This window comes from Hirundo rustica, chromosome 3, assembly GCF_015227805.2.
Source record: "Hirundo rustica isolate bHirRus1 chromosome 3, bHirRus1.pri.v3, whole genome shotgun sequence".
In the NCBI taxonomy this organism is placed as follows: Eukaryota; Metazoa; Chordata; class Aves; order Passeriformes; family Hirundinidae; genus Hirundo; species Hirundo rustica.
Window position 1 is genome coordinate 36,371,989 of NC_053452.1, and position 23,471 is coordinate 36,395,459.

The window sequence follows — 23,471 nt, forward strand, 5'->3', positions numbered from 1 at the left end:
GTGGCTTCCTTTTGGTATGAAAGCACAGTTAGAAGAATTAAAAAGGTATGTCCAAGATTAACTTTGATCTGAGTAAATGCAGAACTGCTTTATCATCTGAAACTTTATTATCTGGAACTTGCCTGAATGAGTTGGAAAGAGTGGGGAACTGCATGTAGATAGAAATTATTTGAAAGAAGAATCACTTCGAAACTATAGTTATGAGCCTGCTGGGGGTATTTCAACTGCTGTGAGGCTTGTGTGCAAAAGGTTACTAAAGTGACCATATAACAAGACTCCAGTGACAACTCAGGATGGCTAAAAAGTGTAGCCCTTTGATTTTTTGCCCTTGCCTGATCATGCCAGCACAATGAGGTGGTAAAAATCAGAGCTAAACAAAGATCAGTTTGGATGAAAACTAGTAGTTTACTTGGACTTCTTTCCAGCTGCATTGCTTCTAAAAACTCTTGAGTGTTAAGTACATACTTGATTTTTGTATTTTTATGTGTTCTAGAAATAGCTAGGGGATAGTATGTGCATACCAAGGTTTGAGGCACAGATTCCTGTATTTGGGGGTTGTTGGCCCTGTTTGCAAAGAAGTAAAGCTTTCACAAATTATTACATTTCAATTTCTTTGTTCACATCATCCAGATTTAAGAGATAGGCATAAAAGAACAGTCTTCTGAAAAGGATGCCATAGAGGACAAGCGGAGCATGCTTGTATGCAGTCTGGAATAGTTCATGAACTGTCCCAGGTCCCAGACCACTAGTGTGTAGTTTATTTTTTGAATAGTCCCCAGGACATGATGATCTTTGTGAGTAATGGAGGATAGATTATATGTTTTGTACAGGATATCTGTTGTTAGTTGCAATGTTGCTGACCACTAAAGGTGTGAGCATGCTGTGCTGTAGCACTGTTTATCTGCGTCAAGGAGAGCACTAAATGCCTTTGCATCCAAGTATTCCAAGGCTTGGAATTTAAGTGATATGCTGGATTCATCCCTTCAGCTCATGTGAATACTTTCATGTGGTTGTACCTTCCATTCCAAAGAATTTTGTTCTGCCTGCATTGACGTGACTTCTGAGAGTTTATTCTAAGTGGTAAACAATTATTCATCAAACAGGACCTTGAAAGTCTGTTCATGAAAGGACTGCATCATCTAGGAAAAGGAGTCAGTCTTTAGTCTGCATGAAAAATCATGATAGAGTTGGCACTGATTTACTGAACTAAAATAAGCTCTTGCTACATGTTTGCTACTTCATTGATGGAAATCTTGTTTCTAAATAAGCTCGTGTGAATAGCAGGCTAGTAGATGATGTGCAGGCTAGAACTGGATTTGCATTCTTCCTGTCTGAATGTAACTTTTTTCTATTCACACGGAGTAATGAAAAAGAAACACCTTGTTTGAAGATTCAGCATGTTAGAGGTGTAGTCTGAACAAGTACTGCTGAGGGATTTCTCTTCTCATTAAGACTTTAATGGCTACTGAGCTAATTTTTGAGGTGTGTGGCAGTGAAGACTTTAGGTACACTGACTGTTGGGCTCTCTGCTTCCTGTCTACCTCCTTTTCTGGAAACTTATGAGAGCTGGCAGATGTGGTACCAACCACTAACCTGTCCTGGAAATCGGTGTGTGTAGTGCCACGCTGTGCATGGAGGTGTGGGGACGATTCTGCTTTGCGTGCCAATCGCGTCCCACCTTGTGGGGTGGGCAGCTCTTGTGTGACGAGATCCTGCTGATCTGTCAGCCTTGAGAAGGTCTAATGCTGAAATGCCACAAGGAGCACAAGTGCTCTAAAATGGTTTGCTAGAAAAGCAGCAGAGCATCGCCATCTGTATGTCCTTCCAGTCTGCGCTGCGCAGGGCTGAGGATGCATGCGCTGCCTCCAGACCCCTGTCCTGCCCCCAGGAGTACAGGAGGAATGCTGTGTCAGAAACAGGGAGCAACACAAACACTTCAAGGCTGTTAGGCTGATCTGGATGAAGCTGTGGTCCTTGCTGTTAGAGTTTCAAACAGCGAGTCCTGGACCATAGGTGTAGCTTTTGTTCTTGTCGTTACATGGATTGCTGCTGTGACTTCTAAAATACAAATTGTCCGGGCTGCATTCCGGCTTCTCAAAAACAGGATGTATTATTGTTCTCCTAATTCTCAGGGTTGTTTTTTTTTTTTTTTTTTTCCCTCAGTGTGTACAGCCTCATCACAATGAGAGTATCCCAAGCATTACTGGAGAGGCATCTTCCTTTGAAAGAATTTTAATAGTTTCTCTTCAGGAACTTCTGCGCTTCCTTTGACTTTCATTGATACAGTTGCTATATTGCATGATAGGTTAAGTTAAGAAAAAAAAATTACTTCCTGGGATTAGTAACTACTCTTCCTTTGTTATTTTTATGGAGAAGAGCCATGAGGTTCCCATGGAGGTTACAGTCTTCACATCTAAAATGGACTTTGTTGTTTATCAGTGCTTTTTTATCAGCAGAGTACTTTGCCAGCTCATAATAGAAGATAAGGAGTTTGTTGTAAAGGGAGAAATATACCTTTGAGAATCTGCTGTGACACTTCCTGTAGGTCATGTACAGTACTGAATTGGTAAACAGCTCTTTCTAGATTTTTTTTTTTTCCCCAAAAAACAGGAAAAACTTCGGGTTAGCAGATATTCTTCATATTTCTATGAGTGGAAAGAATTTACTTGCCAACCTCAGCATATACTGTTATTATTATTTTTATTAATATTATTAACAGTATATACTGTTATTTGCTAATAGTTTTTAGGCTTCTGTTGAGCATCAGGCTACTGAATGACAGTTTTGTATTTGCTGTGGCCTCTCATATTGGAGGACAGCTTCTGATAACCCCAGCCACAAGAAGAAAACCACCCTTCGTAACTGGAAGATATTTTAACTTTTTTGAAGTGTTTTTTGGCAAGATCTATATTGGAAACTTGCTGTTGATGATAAATAAAATTGGAGTGAACTACTTTGAATGTGCAGTGTGAGTGCTGCTGTTGAATGTAAGGATATAAAGATTTAAAATGCCTATTTTTTCCTTTTGTCATTAGTAGAAGTTAGTGGACTCTGTGCAACTGTTTTGTAGCACTGAATTTTCCAAACTTGTCTGTCTATAAAACATCTGGTGTTCTGTCACGAATAGTATCTAATGCCCAGTTTAGCTTCTTCAATCTTGCTTAAAAAAGCATGTGATATGACAAGGAGTGGTTTAAAACTGAAAGAGAATAGGCTTAGATTTGATTTTAGGAAGAAATTCTTTACTGTGAGGGTGATGAGGCACCGGAACAGGTTGCCCAGAGAAGTTGTGGATGCCGTGGAATTGTTCAAGGCCAGGCTGGATGCAACTTTGAGCAACTTGGTCCAGTGGAATGTGTCCCTATCCATGGCAGGGGGGTTGGAACTGGATGGTCTTGAAGGTCTTCAAATCCAGACTGTTCTATTTTTCTACCTTGATTAATCTTCTGAGTTGGTGGGATGTTGCTGTATGTGCACTTGATCTAAGGCAACTGAGATATTGTAGGACTGGTAATCAATCCAATTCTGGATTGACTGGATTTGTATTTCTTTCTGGAGGAAAAAAAAAAGTTAATCTTGTTGCGTGTGACCACACAAAAGAAGATGGACAGTTGTAGAGTGGGAGCGCCAGTTACACACGTTTGACAGGACTGATTCAAAAAGAACAGAGTTCTTTAAGCAGAGAGACTCATCCTGACCCCACAATCCCTAGACCCTTGACAGCAAGGAGTGCAATGTGCTTGACCAATTCTCCAAGAACATGAATGAAAATTCAGGGCTTCTGGAAAGCTCATTTTTTGGTCATATAATGGAATCGGAGGTCTGGCGTCTTTTCTGTAATAAAAAGTTATCTCCGTGGAGTGAATTCTCTGTGAAGCATTTTTTAATCATCTTTTAAGATGCTCTCTTTCTGACTCAATTTTGACTTCTGTAACAGCTGCAGATTCTGTACAATGTTCTCACTTCCATTATAAATATAACTTCAGCTATCTGCAAAAGTTATTTCTGTTGGAATTGCACTCCTTTGTACTACAGCTATGTGTTTTCCTGAGATGACATAGTTTTTCATACAGATGGAAGTAAACAATGCCAGTTGTTTTAGCAAAATGGGCAGTAGAACAGCTGAAAGATACGATATTTGGCAAATCCCACAGTTTAGATTAATCTGTTGGTTTTTTAATGTTATCTTCTGTTTAGCACTGTGTTGAACTTCAAGTGAATTGCACCCAACTCCAAAGCAGCTGAAATTTACATACTGCAGCTGGAATCCAATAGTGAGGAAGTTTGTTTGTTTATTTTAGATGAAAACTGGGATGATGATCAGCTTCTTGGATTTGAACCATGCAATGAAAACCTTATAACAGGTTGTAACATAATCAACGGGAAGTGCAAATGTGACACCATTCGGACCTGTAATAATCCATTTGAGTTTCCAAGCCGGGATACTTGTCTGTCGGCCTTAAAAAGGATTGAAGGTAAGCACTTATCTTCAGTAATTCAGAGTTAGTAATTTTTTCTGTGCAGTTGATGAAAAACTAGATACAGTGTGTATGTTGAAGGATGACTTGTGTAGTTTCAGATACCTCTGGTCTTCTATGTGTCAGAAAACAGGTGGATGTTTTAGAGGAAGATAGTACCTCTCAAGCTTGGAATTCCAAATGCTTAAGTTTAAGATGGCAAGAAACATGCTTTGTGTGCTATGATGTTTGCAGATTTTTAAGGCTAAACATTCTGTTTGTAGTTTGTGGTGGCTACCTTTGCTTATCTTCAGCTGCAGAGCAGTGTGGAATACTCTTGAAATATGTTGATGTGACTGAATCATGAATAAACACAGTGGATTCAAGAGTAAAGACATAGAAAAAGGAGTTGTTACTGATTATACTTTTTTATTTTATGCATGCATGAATTGCTATTTTCTTTAAGTTTACGTAATGTCACCTTACCTTACTGCTTGTATTTTACAGTTCCTATGTTCCTTTGATTAGATCTGTATTGGGCCCCATATGTTTATGCTTATGCATACATCCATATTTGTCTTGCCTTTTTTTTTTTTCTTTTTTGTTGCTTATAGCTAAACTGGAAATGAGTTGGCTCAAATATATCCAGCTGGAATTAAATTTGCATGGTGTATTTCTGAATTGTTCTGAACAGCAGTTAAAGGAGTGATCTTGGACAGTTTCTATGATGCTGTATTTATTTACATTGTTTATTCTCCAAAGTGTTCAGGAACACGCAGAAGTTGATTAGTGGTGTGGACCTGCTTAATTAGACTCCTTTAAGCCAGCGTTTAAAGCATTGAAAAAGTTGATTTATTTATGAGGCTACTGACCATCTTTTAAGTTAGGGGAATCTTTGACTTAAGGAAGTGTGATGTGATGTCATCTGTTGTACTTTTTTGTGTTAAGAAATTGCTTTTGAGCTGCAGACTTAAGTGAAGGAGATGTTCTGCAAAACTGAAGAAACCTGCTCATGATGTTGCTCACTAAAGGTGTACAAGCTCACAAGTGTTTGGTCTGGGATTTTTGTGGGTTTTTTTCCTTTTGTAACTCTAAGAAGAGCAGAGGCAGAACCTTTGGTCTGTAGTTGATGTGGTACTGGGCAATAGCACATATGGGTTCTTCAGTCTTACCACTTCTCTTTTGACTTGTGAACGTGTGACTAGGTCTGTAGTATTTCAGCAGGACTCCACTGGCATGGCAGTTCGTCATGTGTTTCACTCGCTGTGAAAATCTGCTGTGGGTTGTCTTTTTGTACTTTGCAGCCTTGGGAGAAATGGACTTAGCTTGTGGAATGACATAGCTGAAGCAGGTTGATTGTGAGTCACTTGCTTTCAGCGATCTCTTTTTTTTTCCAGCTAAATTTTCATTTTAAAGCACCAGCATTTTATAATTAGTCATGAGGTAACAATATTCTACATGTAAACTGTCTGGTATAAGTGCTGTGGTCTAGTTATTTTTTCAGAGGTGTAATTTTCTTTTTTTTTTCCCCTTGGTTTTATTTCTTTGTGGAGTGGGGAGCGGGGGATGTTCTTCCAAAGCCTCAGACTGTGGGGCACCAGTAGAAGTGTTTAGGGCCTGTTGACTTTTAATTTTTCACAGTTGGAAAGGCTGGCTGATGCAAGTGTTGAAGCAACAGCGGTACCTTTAAATAACAGAAGTCTGGCAGTTATGACTTGAGTGTTATAACAGTCCAGCTTTTACTCGTAAGAATATGAATTTGCATTTGCATCCTCAGACTATGAAACTGTACCACTGAGGGATGTTGGAAGGTAAATCCCTTTGTATTTCCTAATAGACAGGCAGAAGTAATAATGTAATTTTGATTTTTGCATTTTACAGATATGGTCTGTTAAATTTGCCTACTGGATGTTGCACAGTAAATGCATATTCCCTTTCTCCGGCAAGGATTGGTAATTGAATGCTAACTGTTAATGGAGGTTGTTTCTTTAAATGTGTTAGTTCTTGTTTTGGTAATTAAAACCAAAGTAATGCTTCATCCTGTACCTCTGCTAATGGAAAAGAAGGATAACTTTTTTCCACCGGTGCTTGCCACGTCCCTGTTTGCTAAGCAAGCCAGGTCTCTTAGGTAGAATAGAATAGACACTTTGGTGTGTTCGAGCCAGTATTTGCTGCTTGAATATTTCAGCTTTTCAGTTTTTAATAGTCTGAAAATAGAATTCAACCACTTGGAAAGTCCACCTGAAACATGGCTTAGGTAGTACACAAACCAGAGGGCTCTATGAGCATGTTAAAATAGAGAAACATTTCGGTTTATTTTGGGCAAGCTCAATCTTAAAGTGTAGTGTCATGTAAAAAGGGATGATTCATAAGATCTGTTAAGTATGTCAAATTAAGATTTTCCTGAAATCCGAAGTACTGATGTATACTTCACTCTTTTGACTTGTCTGCTGAAGATAATAGCAGGAAGATTTGAAACTAGTAATTTCAACCTTTAAATACTCTAATAGGATCTGTTGCCATGGAAAATGGGACCAAGGGAGGGTAGTCTAACTTCTCTCTCCTTACCACACTTTACATGGATAATTAAATACACAGTGTGATTAAAAAGACGTAAGTTGAATACCTGAATGATGGATGCACCATAATCAGAGTTTCTGAAGAAAACTGCACAGCTTGCTGAAAGCTTGCAGATAAGGAATCTGTTGCGTAGATACAACCTGACAAGTAACAAACAGTGAGCTGAAATCTGGAATCCTGTTTTCCATATAGAAATGTGCGAAGGGATTGAGGCTTTTGAATGTACTTCATTTTCTTGTGCCTTTTTCTGCTAGCACCTTCCCTTTCAAGAATCATCTTCCTTCTTTATCTGGTTTGCCTTATACTTAAGCTTTTCAGCCTGTGCGTGGTCTTCCCTTCTGGGCTTGATGTCAATTCTAGCATTCTTACTCTGCTAACCCAAAGTTTTCTCTTGTTAACTTCATGTAAGATCTTTTCCTATTGGCTTGGGTTCTGCCTGCCTTTCTGGGCTCCTCATATTTCATTCCAACTTTACCTGTCTCTGTCGCTTTCTTTGCCTACCTATTTAATGCTGTTGTTATCCCATTCACTTAGAACAACTTCCTCTATCCCTCCTTCCCCAAATCAGGTCACCTGAGCTCTAATGTCATGTTGTTTATATGTCATTGACAGGCCCTGAAGCCACGTTCTTTATTTTGTCTCCCTGAGACCTGCTCTATCTACCCTGTGCTGGGAAAGCCTGCAAAGAGAAGAAATTAATCCCTACTCAGTTGTGTGTAACCTCTTTAGGGGCCCTGATGTCTGCTGGGAAGAAAGTGTGGCGAGGCTAAAGTGCAATCTCAGGAATGCGGGTACTCAGGGCAGTTGCTGCCTCCGTTCCTTGCCCTTGTTTTCCTGGAAAACAGTAGGATTAAATACATTCGAAAGGATTGGTTTGGTCATAGAACTTGGTAGCCAAATTCTGTCTAATTTTCATGTAGACATGCTGGAAATGTTTAAAGAGTTGTTACTTCAATAGAGTGTATAGCATAAAGCACATTTGTGCTTCGAGGCCTCCCAGCTCCCTCACAAGGCTTGAAGTGCCTGTTTCTCTACATGGACCATCAGTGACTTTTCGTAGAGAAGGTTTGGACAGAGGTCATGAACCATCCTACTATGAGGAAATGCACACATTTGGGCCCAGAAAGAAATTGTCTGGAAAAGCTATTGCATACCTAGTAGTAATAATAATACTAACAATAATAGATTCCTGTGTTTGGGGTGTTTGGATTTGGTTTCATTTTTGTTATTGTTGTTCAAAATGCTTTTGGTTATTGTCTTGATGAGTGCCTGTTCTGATATGGTTCAGGAAATCCTGTGTTCTTGAGCTTGGGAAGCTTGTTTCTATTCAGGAGCCTGCTAATGATGACAGCTTGGTTGAACTTGGACTGCTGGAGTGGACTGTGAAAAATATGGCCAGGGGGTGGAAAGTGACAAAGCTGCCTTCTGTCTGCTGAGCCACAGCTAACAGACAGGTGTCTTAGTAAACTGCATCTGTGCATTCTTGCAGTCACAATTTGCAAAGAAATAGCTGCAGCCAGCACAAAAGAGTCGATTCTTCAGATTTGATGTGAGATGCTGAGCATTGGGGATGAGGAATTAAGAGGGGAAGTAACTTGTTTTTATTTTCATCAGTAATTTTCATCAAGATAAATTTGTAGGGCAGTGATATGAAATGGCATGGAAAACTTGTAATGTAGTGCCTGTTCAGTTAGCTGAAAATCTAATTTTAATTTCTCCAGTTCTGGAGTCTTCTGCTTTTTCTCCCTCTATGCCTGACTGGCACCAGTTGAGATAGCCCTACAGAGCTTTAAAGAACAGGAACCTAAGTATGTTCTTGAGCCTGCTGCTCCACCTCTACTAGAGCAGGCCTGGATCTGTGCTCTTATGAGCTGCTGCTTCAGAGGCATTGTCAGGTCTTTAAATGATAGCTCATTTATTATTAAAAGTTCCCTGCTAGAATAGCTATCTCCTCTTCCCTCTGGGAAGTGAAGGGAAAGTTGAGGGTCAGTGCATGCAGTCTCTCACTAGGTGGGCTGCGCTCTCTTAAGCTGATTTAATAAAAGCTTCACTCTGCAGATTCTTTCCAAGAGTTTGCTTTGATAATACCAGGTTGTGATGGGACACAGACAAACATGTTTTCCAGAGTGAGGGTAAGTGCCATTAGTCATAGCAATGATGGTGCTTTTGCCGCATAGCTTCAGTGTACACTTGAGCTCTAAGAGGAGAAACCAGTCAACTTCATCAGTTCTTCTCTATCCAAACCATAAACATTTTCCATATCAAACTTAAAAGTCAGTCTTTATTCAGAACAAATGTGAAGGATAAAATCTGTGCCTTTTTTGATTAAAGATGTGGTTAATGCTTTGGGTAAATGAACTTCTTGCACTTGTATCTCTGTCCACATGTAAAATGTGCTGCTAATACTAAATCATTGAAACTGTTGTTTTAAGAATTGCTCCCTGGTTACCTGGCTTGCACCTTTCCCAGCTATTCACTGCTGTCCTTCAGAGGTGAAAGGAAAAGGCCTTTTAAGTTGCTGGTATCTATTAAGCTGGCTTATTGCAAAACGCTCCTCGCATTCCATTATTTTTTACATGTAACTGAATAACTTTATGCTGACAAATGTTGCGATACCTGTTAGACCAGTCCTGGAATAACAAATATGAGAAGGTAATTTTATTCTGAATGCTTGTTGGGTTGTTGTTGAGTTTGATTTTGTGTAAAACTTCACTTGTGTGGTCTTAATGGCTGTAGTGAAAAACTAGAAGAGAGTAGATCCAGCTTTATGCTGGTTTATCAAGCAAAGACTGAAATACTTTCAGATGTGCTTAATCTGATATACTTTCCACTCCCCTTGCACAACAATTAATGTATGTTTTTACTCAAATAACTGAACTTTGAAGGTTGGCATGTATTTGCAATGAGGAATGCAGTTGTGGCAGAGATCCAGATTTTACCCTTAAACATGCTTGTGAGAGCCAAGTAAGTGCACTTGAAGGCAAGCATGAACACAGAGAAAACCAGAAGTGTAGCTTTTGGGCTTTTTTTCTGAATGCATAGAGACAGAAGGGAAAAACCACATTTGATATGGAGATAATGCAGATTACTTATATGAACTTAAATATACAAAGCAATTTTCCAAAACAAAAAAAAGGAAGAAAACTCTATTATTGACTTGATGAGGAGGTTCTGTGACAGTGCCACATCTGGCAGTGGAGTTGCTTTCACAGCCTGATGGTGCAGTGTTACACTTGCAGGACTTGTCACTTCTTCCTGACTCTAGTTGCTCAGAGAACTGTTCCCTGATCAAGGAGGTATGATCTTTTTAGCCAATATATTGGCTATTTTAGCATGTCCTGTTTTTAAGGCAAGATATCACACAGACAAAATCTGTGCCATGAGATTTCAAGCTAACCAGAGGAAAACCTTACAGAAGTTTCAGAAAGATATCAAAAGGGAGAACAGACTTTCATATTTCTGTATTGATGTGGCTGGATACCTAATTTTAGGCTTAATTAGATTATGAATAATGCAGTTTGTATTAACAGGGAAAAAGCTGCATTGCAGGAACTGTTAAGAAGGATGATTGAATACAGAACACAAAACTGAGCACCTGTTAAAAAACCCTTGAGTGTTACTATCGCAAAAATTGTTTACAGTTGGAAGTAGTGCTGTATCTTTTCTATTTTTCCTTGCCATTTTATGCAAACATGTGGTCTTTTGGCAGTGTAGTAACTGAGCTTATTGCCCTGCTGTGCTGCACTTGCTCATGTGAGCTGCTGTACAGATGCCATGCCTGCTTTTCTACATCTATATCCTTGGGCGTGTAGTGCGTGTGGAGAGCGTGCTGGGTCTCCAATTTGTGACACTTCAGTTTCCTTCAAACTTGGCAGGTTTTGAGATTGCTGTGGACAGAAGTGTAACCTTTACTGTAGGCCCTGGGATAGGACTGCGTGACAAATGCCTCCTACAAAGCTAGCAGTCAGATGTGATGGTCAAAGCAGGGTTGTTCCTAGAGACAAAGGAGCATTCTTCTTGCCTTGTTCTTTCAAATGCTTATCTGCATTCACCTGAAACTGAATACAAGATAACTGATTGTACCTGGAGCTTCTATGAGACTAGGAAAAAACAGGGCAGGTATCTTACAGCTGGTCAGATCTTACACTTGATAAATTCTGTGCCTCTCAAAAGCTCTTTTCCATGTTGGCAAGTAGGCAATGCTTGAAGTATGTCCACTTTAACTGTAGTGGCAAGCTACAGGTTTAAATGAATGCTTGACCTTACTTCTGTTCAAGTTGAGGAAGAGAGTGAGAATGGAGCAGGTGACTTTCAGGAGAACGCTTCCAAGTGTAGTGTTGATTTTAAGGATCAAAAGTTAGCTACAAGTGACAGAAGAGACCTGAGCAAAGATCTCAGATTGAATGGTGTGTAAACATTAGGTTGATGTTGTATAGTGGCAGGAAGCTATATTCCTGTCCCTGGGTCACAGGTCTTGTTTTGACAGGGCAAGTCTTGTTTGGATATATGTGGCATCGATGCTGACAGAGATAACTGAGTGTTGAATGAATGTAGGCAGTGATACTGGTATCAGTGACATACTGGTCAATATGACAATTTTAGTACAGTGGCTATGTCTCTAGAAATAATAAGAAACAGTTTATTGTAAAATCAACCTTTTGTTGTTGTTGTTGGATCACCTCCAGTAACTTCACAGTTGTCTCTTTAAATGAATGATATACCAATATTTTGCGATTCTGAACAATTGTATAGCATGGGACAAACTATTTTAGCACTTTGTCTCCAAATTTTGGCCTTGAAGTTGTTGTGGTGTTGTTTTCTAAATAAAACAAACACTATATACCACTTCCACATCATCAGACTAATTTTTCTTTCTAATAGAAAGTAGCATTACCAGCAAAGTGTTTGTGTCTAAGATGTATGTATGGAGACCTGATTCAAAGCAAGAGCCTTTGAACCATTTGGCTTTTAGAGAAACTTTGATTTTAAATGTGAAGCCTGATCTTGAGATTGGTTGGGTTTTCTTTTGAGAAAGCCATTCAAAGGCTTTCTTAGCCTTAACGATGATAAGAGAGAGCTCTACCCATTCCTGAATTCCTGCAAACGTTGCCTTCCCTATTGTTCTAGATTCCTTCAAGTGCTCTGTGTTCAAATTTTTTAAATTATAGCTGTTCAAGTTCATGAAAACTTCCTTCTTCATTCAACAAGTAACCTATATAGTTTGTTATGTAAGCTATCAGATATTATCTAAATTTTGCCCTTCTGTCCAGAAGAGGTAAAGCTTTCAATAACTTTTGGCTTCAGTAAGGAACAGGAAAAAATGGTACTTTTGTATGTTTTAGACATGTAAAAATTGTTGTCATAGTGACAAACCAATCTACATAATTTAAGATGCTAGAATTTAAATGACTTGTCAGATGTATATGTCAAAATTGCAGCTTCTATAAATGACTGCACTAATAATGTTAAATGTTGAACATTTTTGGCACTAGCATATAACTTTAGAAGGACAAAGAAAACACTCTTTTGATTTAGAACAAGTATAAAAAGACCCCCAGGCCCCAAACTGGAAACTCAAATCTGCTTTTGACCCCTGGTTAGGAGGTGCAGTCATACACAGCAGCAGAGGAAATGCTTGACATTCTCATCATGTGAACTGGGGCTTCCAGCCCTTTTGGCACGCTTATGTGGGTATGTCTGAGGTCTTTCTTTAAAGTTGTCATGTCAGACTTCTTGTAGATGTAAATATGAAACAGATTAATACCAAAAGCAACATGTTTCATCTTTCTACTTTAGGTCTTTCTGTAATTTGTATTTATTGCTTTATGGGAGTTTTGAACACAAGTTCCTAAACTGTTTCTCATGTTTAGAAGTCAGGATCGAGTACTAGTATCAAGGTTTTACAGCTTGAGTAAAAATAATATATTTTTTAAAAGCTAATCTGGCTGCTTCTGGAGAAAACCACTTCAAACATCTAAAATGGTTTAATAAACCTGTGACTGATACACTATACGACAATGACGGATAGAAAACAAGATGTAAAGTCCGTTAATTTTTTTTAATTACTATGCTGCTATAGTTTGTGGGCAGTGTGGGTATTCTTTACCTGGGTAGATCACTTGTGACAGAAAACTCAAATAGCAGTCTTGATGCTGTTGCTTTTCAGAAGTCTTGCACTTCATAGTGCCGTATCAGTTGGAGAGTTAAGGTGTATTCTTCAGTCTGTGACATCACTCTGGGCATCCAGTCCTTGCCATGGTGCATGCCACTGCTCTTAGCTTCCACTAACCTCCAGTAATTTCTTGGATACCTTTTGCTGAGGCTTTGAATGTCCTGCAACGTAGGCATACCCTGGGTAGAAGGACAAACACCTTGAGCCTGGAATTCACCTGCTAGAGCTGAAGAGCTGTTGGGAGTTAAATACTGTCAGTCTCCTTGAACTGGATCTGTCCTTGAACAAGATGCTGGCAGCTGCCAAGTCATGAGTAAGAAGGGCAGAGTAAGGCAGGACTCCTCATCCCAGCTTTACTAGAAACTGGAAACTCCAAGTGAGCCAAGCAAGATCAAAGTGCTCTCTGTGTGTGTGTGTGCGTGGAGGGGAGGAGGAGGGGAGAATGAAAAGAGAAATACCCTTTTTTTTTTTTTTTTTTTTTTTTTTTTTTTTTTTTTTTTTTTTTCCCCTGACATCTCCTCCTTGTGTTGGAGAGTTAAAATGCTTAATGGATCAGCATGCTAATGCTGTTGATGTGTGATCTTAGGTGTGTTAAGCAAGAAACTGAGTATTCCAGGACAGTGGATATTTGGGAGAGCATGTAGGTAGGTAACTGAAGGTGGATGGGACTCAGCTCCTGGCTCAAGGGCTGTACCTGGGTAGCAGGGTCCTTACAAAGAAATGTGATCTGACTGGTTCACTGATAGGTCTGAATCTCTTACAAAACACATATATATAACACCTAAAGAATGAGTCTGAGGTATGGTAGAAAATGAGGAGAAGAGGAGAATGTTGCCATTTTCAACATGTAAAGTGTGCTGTTTTAGAATAACTTTAGGCGGCAATGAAAAGTTCTAACTTAAGCAAGATTCTTGTTTTCTAGGCATGTGCTTGCTTAGTCTTTTTCAAAACTGTGGGGTGTTACTGAGATTCCTAAACCAGGTCTGTAAGAGCTAGCATCCTGTAAAGGGATGGTACACATTGGTACTGCCTAAAAACAGTTTGCTCTCTCCTTTGCCATTGTCTGAGCAAGCTGTTTATTGAAATGAGGTTAAATAAGGACTCTGACTAACCTTGTTAACAATCCCTTATGTGGCTTGCCCTGTACAGTGAACTGTGCTTTACTGCTGTGTTCTGCAGGTTTCTTATACTTTGGAACAAATCTGTTCCATAATGATGTGAAATGAGATGAAGTGAAACTTTAAAACTGAGATAAAGCTGAAACTTCACAGTAACACATCCATAACTTCTTTTGAATGACACTCTAACATTCTAGTAATGTAAGTAGCTGTCCTTACATGCAGACCAGAGCATGAGCACTCATTGTAAGAAAGCCCCACACTTTCTGTGAGCTGCCATTGGTTTGGTTCAGGAGGCTGCAGACAGAAGTGTCTGTGTTTGACATTGAGCTTACTCGGAGTCCTGCATTTGTGAAGCGTTGATTTGCCAGTGCACTTATTCCAATAATCCCTGTTTCTCAATCCTAGGGACTATTGCTGTAAAAACTACTAACTCGTTGACAAGGGAAAGAGTGCTTTGCTTTCTAGCAGAAACCTAGTCTGTCTTTATAGCTGCAGTCCACAAAACTCATCACTGTGAGATCAAACATGGTTTCACATCAGGTCACTCGTGCACCTCTTTCCATCACTGTGGTGGACTGCATACTTGGTTGACATTTTACATAACTGAAATTCAAATCTGTGAAATATGGAGCCAGAAATAAAACTTACTGAAATCTTATTTTCTCTTAAAAGCCCATTGGAAGTCTGTGACTCACTGTTAGGTCTTCAGGTTTGGATCACCTGAGAACCTCTTGTGGCAGATCTTCCCTTTTTTTGTTGTTTTTCTCCTCCTCCTTCTTCTTCTTCCCCACCTCTTAAGGGCAAAATTGTCATAGGCTACATATAGTTAAGGAACTTTCTGGGGAGTGTAGGGATTGCTATGGATTTGGAGGAAAAGCTTGAGAAGGTAAAGGAAGCTTGTCCAAAAGATAAGACAACTGTATCATGTTTGTGATTTTGCTTATGTTTTGGGGTTGGGGTTTTTTATTCTTTTCATTTTGTAGCCTGATGGCTTGTTTTCTCTTGCTTAGTGAGGGGTTTTTTTGTTCTTTGGGATTAGTTAGTGTGTTTGTTTGTTTTTCTGGACTGAAGTTAAAATACCTCAGCCTATGTCTTATTTACTAAGGAATGTGTAGTAGATACCAGACCAGAAGTCCTCATGGTGTTCCAGGGTTACAAAAGTTAGCAAATGGGAGCTGAAACCTAAAGTAACTGTGAGGTATAGCCTAATAGAAATATGACATCACTTTAAATTTCTTTGTCAGTTTTCACACAGAAAAAACATCTTAAATTAAAACAATTGTTTGTTACCTGGCTACATCTGTGTGAGGTGTGTTCTCTGAATGTGCCTTTGATAAGGTTTCTTTTCTTAAAAATAAACAAAAAACTGGCAAGCTTCTCTTTGCCTTGTAGTCCAGTGGTTTTGACCCATCCTAAGTTGAATGAATTGATACTTCCTTTCTCATGTGTGTTTTGTGTAAACAATGATTGACCTAATTTAGGCATTAAAATGCTTCTGGCTTTGAATCCCAAGTGGAAAAGGGGGCTTTTGAGTTTATGAGCTAGTGAAAAGGGGGATTTCTGCTGCCTCTTGCAGTAAGGAGTTCATGTCTCTATGCTCCTCTGTCCCTTCTGCCTCTTGCCTTGGCATGACATGCTCTGTGTCCATGCTGTGACCTGGGAGGGGAATCCCTTTAGCTGTTGGGGCCAACAAAGTTTCTCTGTTGACAAATTGAAATTCAGATGGTGGTGTGAAGAAATGAGGCTTTTATCAATCTGCTGCTTTTCTCTCTGTTTCTGCTTTTCCCTGTTTCCTGCTCATGATTACTTTTGAAATTTATTAGGTTTGAACAATTTCAATAAATATTCAAAGATATTACCATTCTGCAAATACTGAATATGGGCAGGTGACTGAGACTATACAACAGTAAATCCACTTCAGTATGAGGCAGCAGAGAATCTGTGGGAGCTAGAGGACTGATGAAGAGAAGTATACTATTACTATTTGAACTAGAAAAGCTTCAATTGAAACTCTCATCATCTTGAGTGCCACTGAATGCAGTTCTGAAATGAAGCCACAGGGAATTTCAGTAATTTCAGTGCTAGTGAAACTATGTGTTCTCTATTCTGTTCTCTGCTGTCAAATCGTTCCAGTTAAAAAAAAAAAAAAAAAAAATAAATTAAATGATATGGTAGATAGTGATTTGAGGCTCTAAATGCCACTAGGTGGCAGAACCCCTGCATCTGTTTTGTGGATTTCATTTTATGCCTTGATTCTTCATCTGAGTATGAAATTTCTGAGTGAAAATACTTTTCAGTTATCATGTAGTGAGAATAGACGTCAGTAGGGATGTTTACATGTGGTCCTAATTGGGCTCACATTGTCTGTTGTTGTGGGAAACATGGAGGGCTTGCAACACGTTCTTATGCTTACTTGTTCAGACTGCTGCCTCTTCTGAAAAGCCTGCTACTCAAAGAAGTTGCTTGCATTCAGTTTCACTTTGATGTCAACACAACTCTTTCCCTTTTTCTTGATCCTGTTGTTAATAGATGAGAAATGAGGAGATGACAGTGACATTTAAGAGGAATGCTTTGTAAAGAATACAGTGGCAGGAACATGGAGGTGGTGAATGGTTTAACCTGTGGTAGAAGGTGTGATTTTTTTTCAGGTGTTGGAACCTCAGTGTTTGAGTGACTCATTTCTGTTGGTGAGACCCTTGTAGCTGAGTAGTTACCAGCTGGGAAACAAATGTGTCATGAAGAATACCCATTAGTGATCTTTTCAATAAGGTTCCTCTTCTCTTAGCGCTACTCTTTAATTGCAATGTGCTTGTCATCCGTTCATTATTGGAGATAATTTTAGCTTCGTTTTATTGCTGTTTTGACTTACAGAGCAGCTGGGATGGTGGCTGAAAACAGTCCAAGAACAGGGTCGCTGCCTGCCTCTATTTACTAGTAGAGGGCTATGTAGTTGTGGGTGTTGGGGACAGTATAAGTTCTGCAATTATGTATGCTTACATGTTGTATTAACTGGGATACAGCTCCCATCTTGCATTAGGGGCTACAGTGCTACTAAGGCAGGAGATATCCGTGTCCTCGTGATGTACTCATAAATATGCCATCTCTTTTCATGAAGACGTCTCTGAGTGCATGCTTAGTAATGTATCTGATAAATACTGATTGAGGAATCTAGAAGCAGTATGGCTCTGTTTCTTCTGGCGCTGGATTTGAGGAACATCATACAGATATTTCAATATGGAGTATTAAGACTGAAGTGTCAGATTTCAAAGCAACATGATTAGGGTTTTTAAAAGGTGTTAGAATCAACCTTTAATCTCTAATCTGTTAATTAGAATTAACACATTGTGATACCTACTCGACATTTCATATACAGTTGATGCTGGGCTGCATGACAGCAGTTTTATTCAGATATTTCTGATCACCTGTAAAGAAATATGAAGGGATAACAGCATACTTCATTTGTTGGGTAAATATTGCTAATTTATGACTTTAATTTGCTCTTCTGGAATGGAGCACATGAATGAGAATCACTTTTTGAATGTAGAGTCTTGGTGGAATTGTACAAGTCACTTAATTCTCAGTAAGTTCAAATAGAGGTTTACATGCAAATGGCTTTTCCCCACCTCAGTTGCATTCTGTGCACAGTCTTCTTCACCTTTTTCGTACATATATTGTGCCTGCTTCTAACTATCTCTTCTCCAGCTACCCTGCATCAAATCATTCCTTGCTTCTGATGATCTTTCTGGGCATGCCCACACCTCATTAATACCTCATTCCTTCCTTCATCTTGTGTGGATCTGCTCCGAACAGCTGGCTTAGAAATGTGAGTGCTGCTGCAGCCACTGTCCAGCTCTGCAGTGCCATGTTGTGGAATGTGATAGGGATGTTTGGGACCTTGTGGTCTTGGTGGTGCTAGATGTAACTCTTGTTCTAGTCTGGGGAGAGTGGTTTTGGGTGGGACTTCTTTTTCTTTTTTTTAAGGGGGAGATTTTGGGCTGTCAGATGCAGGCAGCATGACCTTTTTTGAAGAGCTCTTTATTGACGTATGCATCTGAAGCTAGTTTGTTTTTACTGCTCCCTTTAAAACTACTGGTGTTTGTTTGAAGCGTCTTTGTGGAATGTGTATGGAAACATTGAAAGAAGTACTGTGAAGGAAAGAAATTCAGCCAAAAGTAGAGCAGTTTTCAGGAAGGTGCTACTTTGGCTCTTGGTCTCTTTATCATAGAAAGGTAAATTGAAATAACAACCCCAAATACCAAAAAGACATCTGTTTTTAATTTAAATATATTTTTAAAAATACACTATGCTCACAGAAATGCCTGAAGCATCTTGATGTTCAGAATTATGTGTATAGTTCCTCTGTTGTATCCTGTTCATGTCATCAGCTCTATATAATTTCTACCTACAAGCCAATACCGTGGAGATCACTCAACAGGCTTTACTTGTGGTCTAACAGCCAGGAGTATTTATGCATAATATGCCTTCAGTTCCAAGTTATGCTCAAGTTATTGTTTTCCTACATCATACTGTAGGAAAGATGGTATTTCCTCAAAGTTTGAGGTTGATTGGTATAAATTACATTATGTTTTGGTTTTCCTACTTTTAATTAGAACTTCGAAAACTGTGCATAGAAAGCAATTTATTGATCTTGTGTTTTCCTGTGATGTGTTGAAAATAGTTGGTGGTTGGATTGTTGCGGCTTGGGAGCTCCAACACACAAGGTCTGTTTAACGCCTGGTGAATCTTGCTATTGTCATTTGAGGTATAAAGCTAGCACACTAAACTGATGATGAAAGCAAGTTTGTACTGAGCAGATGTGCAGTGATGTCTGGATGTAACATCCTAATTTTGTTCACTGTTTGGAAGTAATGCTGATTCCTGGTGAAGCTATCACAGTGAGGTAGAGAGAAAATAAACTCCTTAAGCAGCTTTGGCAGACCTGAGATTCTGAAGATTTCAGTGTTGGTGAAGGGGGTTGCTGAAAAGAAATGTAGTGGGCAGGTGGAGACACTGAAAATACTACAGTTGCAAGGACAGCTGTGGAGTATGCATTAAGAACAACACTGTTAGAGATAATGGTGTATTTCTGTCCTGTTGATGAGACAATGACTAGTACTGAAGATACGCCTTCCTTTGTAGTAGAGGTCTTGCATATGGGGTCTTGTTGGGTTTTTGTTTGGAGAGAGAACTGGAAGCCCACCATGAGGGAAAATATCTTGTGTGACTCTTCAGCCTTGGGTTATGTTGGACCTTGTTTTGAAATATGTGAAACACTGTGGGATATTTGCCCGTGATATTGGGTGACACTCTTGGAAAGAGGCTTGGCTTTAAAACTGTTTTGTCCTGATGTAGAGGGCCGTACCGAGGCTGTATGAGTGCAGTGAGCTTTATTTAGAAATCCTTGAAATGATAATGATCCTTTTAGTCTTCCTGAAACAAGATGCAGAGAAGACTGACAATGCTTGTTTGAATGTCCAGATTGTGGCTGTGGTTCGAATGAATTTTCTGCTGACTTCTGCGCGAGGAAATTTAATTTCATCCTTGCAAATCTTTTTTCATTTCACGGTAGATGTAATTGCTAACTGGGATGCAAATTTTTTAATTCTCCGGTGTAGCTTGATGTGGATTATTATTTTTCTGCTTATTTACAAGAGCATGTCTGGGGAGTGATGCATTAGTCTGGTGTGTCTTGTGCCTCTTTGGGACCTCAGTGACCTTGGGCTGTTGGTTTCAGAGGGCTTCTGTGACTCTGCCTGGCCAAGAAGCTAGGCAGTAAGGTTCTCTAGAGATGTCATGCTGTGTTAAGTGAATTAGATTTGGACTGTGCAGCCAGTGGTTCTTACCAGCTCCAGCATGATCCTTTTTAGCAGGTGGATTAAGTCTATCAGCTCTGCAGTCCCTGGCTTCCATCAGTCTTGAGCCTGTGGATTCGTTGGCACTGGAAAAGGTAAGTCCCTTAAAAGGGAATTTTCTTTGGAATAAAACCACCTCATCAACTGCAGCATCACTTTCAGTTAGTTTTGACGAGGCAGTTGTAAGAGTCGGTGCTGTGTATTTAGCCCTTTATTAATAATGCTGCACATGCCAAATTACCATGACTTGGAGCATAGCTCTCACGTTTCTCAGCGCGACTTTCTGAGTCTGACAAAGTTCTGCTGGATCCAAGGGGATCACAGAGTGCTCAAGAGCAGTTCTGTGGCCCTTTCTTGTGTGGTCCTGTTTGGACAGGGTGGCAGACAAATTATAGACTGCAGTTGCTGGCACCGAGCATCTGCAGAAGCTACTGAAGGATGCTCTTGCTCATCTCACTCTGCAGTAGTGGGGCTGCAGTTGATCCAAAGAACTGTGCAAGAACAAAGGAGCTGAGCAAGAGCCATGCCTTAGAAATGTTTTGAGGCACTCTTCTTGTATGTGTGAAGGTGCTGATCTCCTTTCCAGAAGATTACGGTAGAATTACCTTCTTTCAAGTGCCGTAAGTGGTTATTGCCTTCACTGCCTTGCTAAGACTTAAAAAAGGAGTGTTAAGCATACAGATGCTTGATCCATGGAAAACACTTAAATATCTCTCAGGTATAGTCAGGTCACACAGCTTTCTCTCTCTTGCTTAGAAGTTCATCAATGGATTGTGGGTTTTGATGTCCAAAAATGACGACGTGATTGAGAATTCCACTCTCTGTGGTGTCAGAAGATATGTGGATATTTACACTTCTTACCCTTCCACAGCAAACATTGTGCAGCAGTGGAAGGAACTATGACCATGGTCTGAATCAACTCACCTGCCCCCACCACATTCTTTGACCATGTAGGAATTCAAATGCATTTCAGTTTTTGATTCTTAACCTATAGAACTTGAAAAAGCAGTTAAACAGAGGGAAGAGCATTAAGAAAATAGTAATAGAAGAAGAATTTAAAAACTGAGGAAGAGAGATAAATGTTAAAAACTATTCCGGACTTGCTTTCTAGACAATGAGAGATACTCAGTTTTGGATCTGTTTGAAGCATCTCTGCAGAGGATGCAGAATTTGTCTTGCCCTATTTCCATCCTTTTTGCTTGAAAAACAGGTGCTAAAATAACAGGTGCTTGAAAAACAGGTTCACTGAAATTATAGTACTGGTGCACTGTAGTTTTCACTACTGAAGCTTCTGATGTAGCAAATATGAGTTGTAATCCATGTTACATTGTGGGTAGCTTGACTTGGGAGCTTCCTCTTGTTCAGTCAACAAACACCATGGTAACTGACTCTCTCCTACTTTCGTCATTAATTTTGCTCTTACAGTTTTCTAACTGTAGTCACTTTCCTTTTTACAGGCTAACATTTGTGTTGACTTTTTCTTGGCTAGTTGAGGGAACTTTATGTTCTTAATTTCACTTATTTTACCTCTAAGATTAATATTTTAGGGAGAAGTTCATTGTTCCTGGTCATAAAATCCTTTCTCTTCTAGTCTAGACATCTGCTTTGTTCTGTCCTGTATTCCCCAGAAACTATGAGATGTTCCCCCTTCAATAGTGTGTAAAATTGCTCCTTGCTAATTGCATATGGAAGTACAGGATAAGTTTTTATCACTGTTTATTATACTTTCGTTTCTGTACTTTCATGGTGAAGGGAAAAAAAAATCTAAAGCGTGTTTTTAGGTGGTAGTAATGAAAATTTTAAAAATTAGATTTAACTAACACCCCCCCCCCCCCAAAAACAATAAAAAAATCCTGAAATATCTCAAAATTAAAAAAAGCCCAGTACTTGGACAAGGTAGGAGAAGTGACAACCACTGTCTTTTCCTTTCAATGTCTTCCCTATAAAGAAGAGATAGAATCTAAACTGCCTTAATTTTCACTATTTTGCTCTTGCATAGTCATGTTTAGATTCTCTAGTACTATGCACCCTGCCTGTGTGCCAGTTAGACTTGATTAAAAAAAAAGTCAACTTCTTTATTTTCTTAAGGTTCCAGGTTATATAAGAAACAGGTTACTTTTCCTGGGTCAGCAGATGTGTAACAAATACAAGGAAAGCATTAGTGCTTAGAGAGCTTCCTAACATTTAAGTGTGGTGGAAATTCCTTAGTTGCAGTCTTCAGCTCGGACACAACCTCTTTCTCATGCTTTCACAGCATGCTTGTCCTTTTAACATGAGGAGGAGTAACATAAATGGGAGTACTCAATATCGATTCTGTGCTAGTTCTTTTTAATTCTTGGGAAGCATTTTCTTCCTTAAGATTTATTTATTTTTGGATTTTTGAAATAACTTTATTAATAATTGTGACAGACTGAAGAGTTCTTTAGCTTTTCTAATCACTTTTAGAATATAAAATATTTAATGTGAATATTAAATAAAACTCAATTTTTCTCTCTTTGTTAGTTCCCCTCTTCCCTTCCTCCCCACTTTGTGGATAAACCTTTGCCAGTCATAGTCTTCGCCTGTAGTGCTTCCACCACTGTTGGAATTCTTTTTACTCTGACATGTTTATACAGACGTAATTACATTTTGTAATTCCACATTCATAACATTCCTATTACAGCGTGCTCCCATTAGTTCTTAGTTCCCACTATTGATGCTGTTTTATTTAATATTGGGAGTTTTATAATTGTTTTCTGTTATAACACACCTATGATTTTATTCATGAAAAGAATCCTGTTTGCTTTATGTATTTGTGTATATAATGTATATGATTTCAGATTATCTGTTCTTATATTCTTGTCAACTGATACATTGCTGACCGAATTCTAAAATGTTAATTTTTTTGAAGTATCTTTTAAATAGTATCTAAAGTCTCAGTTAAAAAATAAAAGGCCTGTCTGTCCCTGTAAGATTTGAAGAGCAACACCAAAATATTTTTGGAGTAATGTACTCAGCCTCATTCCTGTTCTCTGCATTGCCTGCTTGTTGCCTTTTACTTTCATAGCTGGTGGTACAGGTAAACACTTCAAAGATTGAGGAAGAGGATGCACTTGAGCTCCCCTCAAAGCACTTTAGCGAGGAAGTACGACTGACTCACCAATGAAATTGTCTATGCAGCAAATGCTGGTAAGTGTACTAAATGAACTGAAAAAACATTGTCTTTTAATTTTAGCAGTCGTGTAACAGGACTACTGTTTAGATGAAAATGTATGTTTGCTTTATAAGCTGAATGATGCTAAGTTAATCG

General features: G+C 39.1%; 1 protein-coding gene across 2 annotated transcripts in view; it reads left to right on the forward strand.

The window, feature by feature from the left end:
• The window catches only part of CRIM1 (cysteine rich transmembrane BMP regulator 1), a 173,460-nt gene that overhangs the window by 9,930 nt on the left and 140,059 nt on the right, over nucleotides 1-23,471 (forward strand). Inside the window, exon 2 of one of the 2 annotated variants that reach the window (XM_040058377.2) lies at nucleotides 4,302-4,475. In XM_040058377.2, coding sequence (XP_039914311.1) covers nucleotides 4,302-4,475 — 174 coding nt within the window. Of the gene's footprint in view, nucleotides 1-4,301; nucleotides 4,476-23,471 lie in introns of those variants that run through there. The other variant, XM_040058379.1, reaches the window with a different exon arrangement.